At 37.8% G+C, this 10,201-nt stretch overlaps 2 protein-coding genes across 2 annotated transcripts in view; both read left to right on the forward strand.

The window, feature by feature from the left end:
• The window catches only part of psip1b (PC4 and SFRS1 interacting protein 1b), a 22,160-nt gene extending 17,560 nt beyond the window's left edge, over positions 1 to 4,600 (forward strand). The window contains exons 11-14 of the mRNA XM_016549608.1: positions 202 to 303; positions 1,230 to 1,386; positions 2,330 to 2,387; positions 3,787 to 4,600. Of these exons, the coding sequence (XP_016405094.1) occupies positions 202 to 303; positions 1,230 to 1,386; positions 2,330 to 2,387; positions 3,787 to 3,802 (333 nt within the window). The 3' untranslated portion in view covers positions 3,803 to 4,600. The remainder of the gene's footprint in view (positions 1 to 201; positions 304 to 1,229; positions 1,387 to 2,329; positions 2,388 to 3,786) is intronic.
• Positions 4,601 to 5,676: 1,076 nt separating this feature from the next.
• Positions 5,677 to 10,201, forward strand: part of ttc39b (tetratricopeptide repeat domain 39B) — a 27,843-nt gene continuing 23,318 nt past the window's right edge. Inside the window, exon 1 of the mRNA XM_016549621.1 lies at positions 5,677 to 6,107. Coding sequence (XP_016405107.1) covers positions 6,063 to 6,107 — 45 coding nt within the window. The 5' untranslated portion in view covers positions 5,677 to 6,062. The remainder of the gene's footprint in view (positions 6,108 to 10,201) is intronic.

The raw sequence follows: 10,201 nt of genomic DNA on the forward strand, positions 1-10,201 counted from the left end.
TGCTGTGTGTACATTAATGAGGAAAAAAAATTAACTTAAATGATTTTAGCAAATGGCTGCAATATAACAAAGAGTGAAAAATTTAAGGGGGTCTGAATACTTTCCGTACCCACTGTATATATATATATATTAATATTATGTACAAAAGAGCTGCTCACTGACCTCGCTATGATTATTGATTATTGTGTGTTTTTCTCACAGGATGTCAGTAAGTGTTTATTGGCTCTGGATGAGTTGAGCACCGTCCCGGTCTCGTCTCGAAACATTCAGAACCACAGCGAGCTCATCGACACGCTCAGCAAGGTACATATATGTGAAGATACTCACTGGTGCAAAGTAGAATAGTTCAATCTCACACATAATGTGTCTGTGTCTGTGTGTGTGTGCGTGTCTCTCTGTGTGTGTGAGTGTCTGTGCGTGTGTGTGTGTGCGTGTGTGTGTGTGTGTGTGTGCGTGTCTCTGTGTGTGTGTGTCTTTATATTTTAGAGTGTCACCCCTTGATTGCTGTGCACTTTTTTTCTGCACCGTGGGTGATTTGTAGTTTGTACCACCAAAAGAGTCTCTGAGTTGTATTTTTTAGTATTGTATTTCCCATTCATTTCCTATGTCGATCATTTTTGACCGGGAAGGAGCCAAGTGTGACTTTTTTTTTTTTTTACCCTTTAACATATCCGAATCATGTCCATGATTTTTTTTTTGTGTGTTCACATAGCTAATGTGACAAAAGTCACCAAGTGTCATCTCATTCCGATGAAGCCACGACGCAGCTGTATTTTCAGCATCATTACTCCAGTCTTCAGTGTCACATGATCTTCAGAAATCATTCTAATATGCTGATTTGCTGCTCAAAAAAACAAATTATTATTATTATTATAAATATTTAAAACAGTTGAGTACTTTTTTTTTCAGGATTTTTTTGATGAATAGAAAGATCCAAAGATCAGCATTTATCTGAAATAAAAAGCTTTTGTAACATTATACACTCTACCATTCAGAAGCTTGGAGTCAGTATAATTTTTTTTTTTTTGGGGGGGAAAGAAAGTATAGAAATTAATACTTTTATTTAGCAAGGATGCTTAAAATTGATCAAAAGTGATGATAAAGACATTTATAATGCTACAAAAGATTTCTATTTCAGATAAATGCTGTTCTTCTGAACTTTCTATTCATCAAAGAAACCTGAAAAACTGTGTGTGTGTGCGTGTGTGTGTGTGTGTGTGTGTGGTCAGATGCGCTGGTTTCGTGGCAGCGAGGCGATCATGTTTAAAGCCTCCATGTTGTATCATCGCTTTAAAAACATCTACCTCATCGGAGACGCTGACGAGACTCTGAGTCAGGAGTACATCGACTCGCTGCAGGAGGAGAGAGAGACAGACGCCGGATCAGGTAATAACACACTCGTGAGAGCATCGCACGGCCCTCTGGGATACTTCGATTGGTCAGTAACTGATTTCTTGCAGACGTCTCTCTGCTCACAGAATCTAACCATTCACACCCTAATGATCATCTCTTATGTACAGTTTGCCATCTTCAGTTTTGTTTTTATTTTTTTTTATAATTTAATTTATTATTATTATTATAGTATTATACTGTGTATCTGGGTTAGTATCATTAACTAAAACTAAACCTATTAAAAACATTATCATTAATTGAAATAAAGATGAAACAAACTAAGCGAAGATGTAGAGATGTTGCCTTTGAAACTAATTGAAATAAGTTTCAGTAAAAAAACACTAAAATTAAAAACTAATAAAAATGACAAAAGCACATAACAAAATTACAAAAAATTAAAAGGAAACCTGAAAATATAAAAATAAAAGCTTCTTCAAAATATTAATAAAAACTACACTATTATATAAATAATACTAAAATAACACTGCTATTTATATGTATGTATATTAAAAAACACTATATATTTTGTTGTGTTTTTGTCAGTTCTTGATTTTATTTTTGTCTATATTTTGTTTTAGTTATGTTAGTACATCAAGTTAAACTAAATGAAAGTGAGAAATGTTGCCTTGGCATTTTTTAAATATATTTTAATTTATTTCAGTTGAATTTTTTTATTAAAGTAATTTTTTGTGGTTTTAGTTAACTATACCAATCCTGGTATGTCCTTTTAAAAAATTATATTTTTTGCTAAAAAAAACAATTCTATATATTCTATATTTTTTTTATTTTATTATTTTTTTTTTTAGCATTTGATTAAATTAGATTTTTTTAAATATATTTAATTTATAGTCTGCATGAATTATTTCAGTGAATAGATTTCATGTTAGTTTAGTTAAAGTTTGTGGTAATAACAGTGCGTCTCTGTGTCTGTGTTCAGCCGTCAGTCTGACGAACGTCTGCGAAGAGACCCGAGATACGAAACAAGTGCCTCACAGGTGTGACATCATCATAATTCCATCATAACATCATAGTGAGCCTCACGATACAGGAATAGTTCACCCATAAATGTGCTCACCCTCAGGCCAATCCAAGAATCACTTGCCCACCAATGGATCCTCTGCAGTGAATGGGTGCCACTTTCACTGGAGGAAGCGTTATTATGGATTATGGACTCATATTTTAGTTAAAGGGATAGTTCACCCAAAAATTTAAATTACCCCATTATTTACTCACCCTCGAGCCATCCTAGGTGTGTATGACTTTCTTCTTTCAGACGAATCCAATCGGAGTTATATTAAAAAACGTCCTGGCTCTTCCAAGCTTTATAATGGCAGTGAATGGGTGTTATTTTGCAATAGTCCAAAAGAAGTCCAATAAAGTGCATCCATCCATCATTAAAAGTGCCTCACATGGCTCCAGAGGGTGAATAAAGGCCTCCTGTAGAGAATCAATGCGTTTGTGTAAGAAAAATATCCATATTTAAAACTTTATAAACCGTAATCTCTAGCTTCTGCTAACTGTTGTACGCGCGTTCATTCCGGCGGATGACGTAGGCGTTGCGTAAGCTCGTCTGTAAGAACAAAACAAAACACCGGTCACGAATTAGAAGCACAAAACAAAGATTTGTAAATAAAAATGTCGGAGGATTTCGATAAGCCAAGAGACTGGTCTTCCTTTGCTAAAGTAAGGAAACTTTGCTTCCTTTGCTCCTGTAAACAAACGTCGGTTCTCGCAAGACTAGCATATTCTCACCGGACCTTTTAAATATAGATAGGTTTCTTATAAAAACGCATTGATTCGCTACAGGAGGCCTTTATTCACACACTGGAGCCGTGTGAGGCACTTTTAATGATGGATGGATTAGCTTTATTGGACTATTGAAAAATAACACCCATTCACTGCCATTATAAAGCTTGGAAGAGCCAGGACATTTTTAAATATAACTCCGATTGGATTCGTCTGAAAAATGAAAGTCATACACACCTAGCATGGCTTGAGGGCGAGTAAATCATGGGGTAATTTTCATTTTTGGGTGAACTATCCCTTTAAAAGCGTCTTAATGCTGGATTTGTTCCAGTTTTTGTCTTCTCCAGATGTTAACTGATGGACTGGAGTGGTGACTCTGACGGCACCCATTCACTGCAGAGCATCCATTGCTAAGACACTGATGCAGTGCTACATTTCTCCAAACCTGATGATCTCGGATGATCCTGAGGGTATTTTCAGCAAATGTTAATTTCTGGGTGAACTATCCCTTTAAGAACTCCAGAACAGCCTGGTGTTTAAATGTTGCTTGTTTTTCTGTGTTCGTTGCGGAGTATGTTGTCATGTCACTCGTTAGAAGAGATGTTAAACAGCAGCAGACGGTCTCACTGATCTCTGCTCTGTTTCCAGTGCGGACCAGAGCTGACACGAGGACCCCGCCGGAGTTCAAGTCCTGCTTTTATCGTTGTGTTGTTATTCTGGAATCAGGCTTTTTATCCGCCGTCGGAGAGAGTTTTATGCGGTCGCGCTGATAAGAAGAGCGTCTTGGCCGATTCCTCGTGAGGATTTAGTATAAATCACAGGGTGTTTCAGCAGCTCTTCTGGGAGCTTTGCTGTCGGGTTTCGTGTCACAGATGAATCCCAATGCCTTGACGTCAGTGCTTTTCGATATTTCAGACAGGTGTCGTTCTGCAGGAAAAGAGAGAGAGGCACGAATAAAGGTGAAGTCTGGTCTGATTCTGATGCTGACTGACAGGTCAGATTTATGCCTTTCCTTTTCTCTCAGAGCATTAAATTACACCAGCAGTGAACTTACAGACTTCAGGTGTGTTTTACAATCACGCTACAGTTAAACTCCGAACTATTTGAGGGACATTTGCCTTAAATAGTGTCTGAAAATACAGCAAATCTAGTTCGACGCACCCTAGACGGATGTTTGTAAGATGCGACACTATCAAGTACATGTTAAACCTGAGCATTAAACTATTTACAGGGCAGCTACATTCAGATCATACAGTAAACACACTAGTGAGTCTGTATCACACACACTATATCTGATCTCAGCGCGGTGCTAATATCACTCACGCTGTCTTTAATGAATGCATTCAGCCGTAACACGTTCTTCTAGCATCGTCTGTCACGTTCCGACGCCCCGAGATGTGTATTATAAAGCACTCGCATGTGTGGATATTACAGTGAATACGCATTAAACTGATCTTCAGTACTCTTTGGTGCTTGTGTTGTGATTTCAGACTTATTAACATCTGAGGGCCTCAAAATGCAGACTTGGAAAGTTACTGCATCACAATGACATGTGCTTGATCTTTCATTTCCAATGTGATGAAAACCAAAAAAACATTAAAAATCTTACTGTTCAAAAACAGTGAATTTTAACAGATAGAGACAGAATATCAACCAAAAAGTACGGTATATAAAGGACATAAATTGATTTGAATTTCAGTGAGTCAAATAAGTATTTGATCCCAGATTTTAGTCCATCGGCCCCTCAATGTGGTGAAGTTTGAGGGGCCTGTACATGTGCCTTCTTGAGCGGAGGGACTTCCATTTCTGAATAATCACACCAACAGCTGATGGAGTTTGTAGCTTGATTCACTGTATCTGAAATAGTCTGAGCTGCAGTTCAGTTGCTGACAGTTCAATAGCATCCATAAATTAGTACGTGATTAATTGCATCCAAAATAAATGTTTTTGTTTACAAATTATGTGTATGTTTATGTACATATAAATACACAGACATCTATATATTTAAAAAATATTTACATATATATATTTTAATATATAATTTATGTTATATATAAATATGAATATTTTATATATAAACAAAACATATTCTTAAATGTATACATGCATGTGTGTGTATTTATATAAATGCATAATAAATATACACAGTACACACATATATATTATGTAACCGAAAACTTTTATTTTGGATGCGATTAATCGTTTGACAGCACTATAAAAAATAGTTGACAACTACCCCAACATTTCCGCATGTATGATAGACTTTTAACCATAGTTTCATATCATCTAAAGTTTTTTGCTATTGTAGTCAACATACTCATGATTTAATAAAGAGAGCTTTTATGTTATCTTTAGCGTCCCCACTAAATTCTACACCCTTGGCATTCATTATATAGTGTATACTATATGTGTGTGTGTGTGTATATATATATATATATATATAGCCGAATCTCGAGCTCATGAATATTAATTACGTGACGGGCGCCAGTCTGCTGGCCAATGAGCAAAGCCTGCTGTGAACGAGGCGTGGCTTATGAATATTAATCAGGATATGTGTCAGGAAGGTTACCAATCAACTCGAGTAATATTCATGAGCTCAGGTTTCCCCGTGATTCTGCCTCCGGTTCACACAAACCGTTGCGTAAAACAAAACTGGGTATTATTTATCACTTTATTAAATTAAATTATTATAAATATTATTACACTGTTTCTAATCGCAAAGCGCGTGCGTGACGCGTCGGTGGGCGTGGCCCGGTAAGCCAGACGTCACACCTCCGACCGTACCGAGAGGCTGAACCGACCGAGTCCGCCGCCGAAGAACCGCCTTCAGCAGCAGCGCACTAGGCGGAGATCCCGGACGGATCCAGATGTGTGACTGTTAATGTGAGCTAACGTTCCGCGCCGAACTCAGGGAATCAAGCGCCATGGCTCGGGTCGGTAACGGAGCGGACGGCGCGGAACCGGAGGAGGTGAGTGTCAAATATCTGACCGCAAACACCGGCCGTGTCTCCGTGACAGCGTTACGTGCAGTCGAGGTCACGATTCTGACGATGAAAACGCTCGTGTGGCCCCGATGAACTCGCCTCAGACGCGCTATTTAGTGAACTCATTAGGTGTCGAGACGCTGTCACACTACATAGGGCTCTTATCCTCTCGGACGCGGAAGTCGCTGTGTGTTTGTGTCTAGATTTCTTCATGAGACTCGTCAGTCACAGTGATTTAATTACATATTGACTAGGTGTCAATAACAAACGTGCGTGTGTGTTCAGGTAAACGTCATTTGCATAATTATGCAACGGCTGTGACGTCATGAAGGTAAAGCACAATAGCCTTATAAAAAGTGCTGCATAATCCCACGGTGCACTATCCGTATCTACATAACAACTTCAGAGAATGTCATGGTATGGTTACTATAATAACTGGTGTTTTCATGGTAGATGTTTATGGCAATGCCAATAATAGCTGCCATCATAATTAATGTTTCCATCTCATAGTCATCATGGCAATACCATGGTTACCATCATAACTTGTGTTTCCATGGTCTGTTGTTATTGGCAGTACCATGGTTACCATCATAACTAGTGTTTTCTTGGGAAAAGTTCACGGCAATACTATGGTAATACCATCAAAACTGGTGTTTCCATGTTCTGTTGTTATGGTAATACCATGGTTACCATCAAAACTGGTGTTTCCATGGTCTGTTGTTATGGTAATACCATGGTTACCATCAAAACTAGTGTTTCCATGTTCTGTTTTTATGGTAATATCATGGTTACCATCATGAGGGGTTTTTCCATGGTCTGTTGTTATGGCAGTACCATGGTTACCATCATATCTAGTGTTTCCATGGTAAAAGGCCATGGCAATACCATAGTTACCATCATAACTACTGTTGTTATGGTCATTTTAATAGCAGAAAAAGTCTAATATAACGTGTCAGTGCCGTAGCACGTCATTTCTTATCTAATACTGTCACCTCACAGAAATGTTTCCATGGCAACCAGGTGCTTCAGCCTGCTGTTGTGGATTGGTATCCACTTATCCTAAAAACACACACACTCGTAATGGCGCTGTGTGTTTGAGATCATCTGATGAAAGGCTTTTAAAGCGTGTGTGTGTCTGTCAGCGCTGTATGATGTTTATATATTGATAAACACCCGAGGCACTGAGTGAGAGTGTGATAATTATGCAACGGCTGTGACGTCATGAAGGTAAAGCACAATAGCCTTATAAAAAGTGCTGCATAATCCCACGGTGCACTATCCGTATCTACATGACAGCTTCAGAGAATGTCATGGTATGGTTACTATAATAACTGGTGTTTTCATGGTAGATGTTTATGGCAATGCCAATAATAGCTGCCATCATAATTAATGTTTCCATCTCATAGTCATCATGGCAATACCATGGTTACCATCATAACTAGTGTTTTCTTGGGAAAAGTTCACGGCAATACTATGGTAATACCATCAAAACTGGTGTTTCCATGTTCTGTTGTTATGGTAATACCATGGTTACCATCATATCTAGTGTTTCCATGGTAAAAGGCCATGGCAATACCATAGTTACCAACTACTGTTGTTATGGTCATTTTAATAGCAGAAAAAGTCTAATATAACGTGTCAGTGCCGTAGCACGTCATTTCTTATCTAATACTGTCACCTCACAGAAATGTTTCCATGGCAACCAGGTGCTTCAGCCTGCTGTTGTGGATTGGTATCCACTTATCCTAAAAACACACACACTCGTAATGGCGCTGTGTGTTTGAGATCATCTGATGAAAGGCTTTTAAAGCGTGTGTGTGTCTGTCAGCGCTGTATGATGTTTATATATTGATAAACACCCGAGGCACTGAGTGAGAGTGTGAGTGTGTGTGTGTGTGTGTGTGTGCGCACAGCAGATCCAGTTACTCTCACTGACCTTGTGCTTTTTCCACTGCAGATAGTCTGTTGTTGATCGGACACAGATATTACTGCTTGTTCACAGAACAGTGTGTGTGTGTGTGTTTGTGTGTGTGTATGTTTGAGCCAGTGATCTGTAGCCTAACGCGTGTAATCCACTTGTGCCATTACAACATTACACTACACACACACTCACTCACTCGCACACACACACTCACACACTCTCACACACACACACACACACACTCACTCACCACACACACACACACACACACACACACACACACACACACACACACACACACATGTTCATTTGTTTGTTGAGCTGTTAAATGCGACTAAGAGCATTTCTGCATTTCATAAAACAGACACACAGACCACAAACTCACTCCTCGTGACGCTAGTCAGCTGCTCTACATATCACTCATTTGAAATGCTTATATAATTGCTTATGATATTCCAGCAGATGTTTCTCAGTGTCTGATTGTTCTTTAACACTCTTTCATTTGTCCTGTCTGTGGCATCACAATTTCACGATTCAATTCGATGTTAATTCGTTTGAATATATATCAGGTAACATGTCATTTTTTTCTTCTCTCAACTGAAGATGTAAACTATATTAAAATAAACTTTAATACTAAACTATTAAATTCAATTGCCGTTTATTTTTAGATGTAATAATTAACACTCAAAACTGAGTTGTATACCGACATTTAAGAGTTTTTGTGATTAATGATATAATTATGTTTCTGCTCCAGTTCATTATTGAAATGTAGATATTAAATGGTGGCTGGTGATTTATTCAAACATTAAATAAAAATCATTAACAGGTTAAATAAAAATATAATGAATATGCTGTTAAATGCTTGAGTTTATGGACATCCAGTCGGCGTTATTTTAGAATCATTGATTCTATTATAGTTTTTGTTGATATTTTAAATTAGATTTTATTTGGATATTTTCTGTTTTCACTTTAATTTTAGCTCAAATTTTGTTTTGTCATTTTTATTTTTATTTGTTAATGTCTTTAGTTTTTATTAATATTTATTTCAGTTTTAGTTATGTTAGTACTTTAAGTTAAACTAAATGAAAATAAGAAATGTTGCTTTGGCTACTAGCCGAAAAAAAATAACTAAGTTTTTTAATATAATTTATTTCAGTTAATGTTTATTTTATTTCAAGTAACAGCAATGTTTTAATGGTTTTAGCTTTAGTTAAGAATAATAATCTTGCTTTAGAGTGAAAAAAATATTTCTTGTAATTGTGACTATATATTGACTTTAATTCTTTTCTTAAACCTCTTTCTCTTCTTCTTTTTAGCGTTTCACTTCTGCTCCAGCTCGCTGCTTAATCTAATAAGTGAATAATGAAAAGGCCTTCCATAAAAATGAATTATAGTGAAATAACAGATGTTATGAAAAGTCTTGGTCTGATTTTAAAACAGAGGAATTACACACTCACACACACACACACACACACACACACACACTCACACTCACTCACTCACTCACTCACACACACACACACACACACACCCTGCCAAAGACACACACCACCACAATGTCTATAAGACTTTAAATAGTTTGACAGGGCAAACTGGTTTACCAGCATTCCAGTGAAAGTCTGATTGTCTGTTTACAGGTAAATTTTTGTTTTCTCACAAGTAAACTACACATGTGTCTTTATCAATGGATCATTCATAAAAATCTGTTGCAGCACATTTACACTCATTCACCTTTGTGTAGTGTGTGTGTGTGTGTGTGTGTGTGAGAGAGAGTGTGTGTGTGTGTGTGAGTGAGAGTGTGTGTGAGTGAGAGTGTGTGTGTGTGAGTGTGTGTGTGTGTGTGTGAGAGTGTGTGTGTGTGTGTGTGTGTGAGTGTGTGCGTTTGTGTGTGAGTGAGTGTGTGCGTTTGTGTGTGAGTGAGAGAGAGAGTGTGTGTTTGTGTGTGAGTGAGAGAGAGAGAGAGTGTGTGTGTGAGAGTGTGTGTTTGTGTGTGAGGGAGAGAGAGTGTGTGTGTATGTGTGAGAGTGTTTGTGTGTGTGTGTGTGAGTGAGAGAGAGAGTGTGTGAGTGAGTGAGAGAGAGAGAGTGTGTGTGAGAGAGAGAGTGTGAGTGAGTGTGTGTGTGTGTGTGTGTGTGTGTGAGAGAGAGAGAGAGAGAGT

Source organism: Sinocyclocheilus rhinocerous, unplaced genomic scaffold, assembly GCF_001515625.1.
Source record: "Sinocyclocheilus rhinocerous isolate Xijiao unplaced genomic scaffold, SAMN03320098_v1.1 scaffold404, whole genome shotgun sequence".
NCBI classification, from domain to species: domain Eukaryota; kingdom Metazoa; phylum Chordata; class Actinopteri; order Cypriniformes; family Cyprinidae; genus Sinocyclocheilus; species Sinocyclocheilus rhinocerous.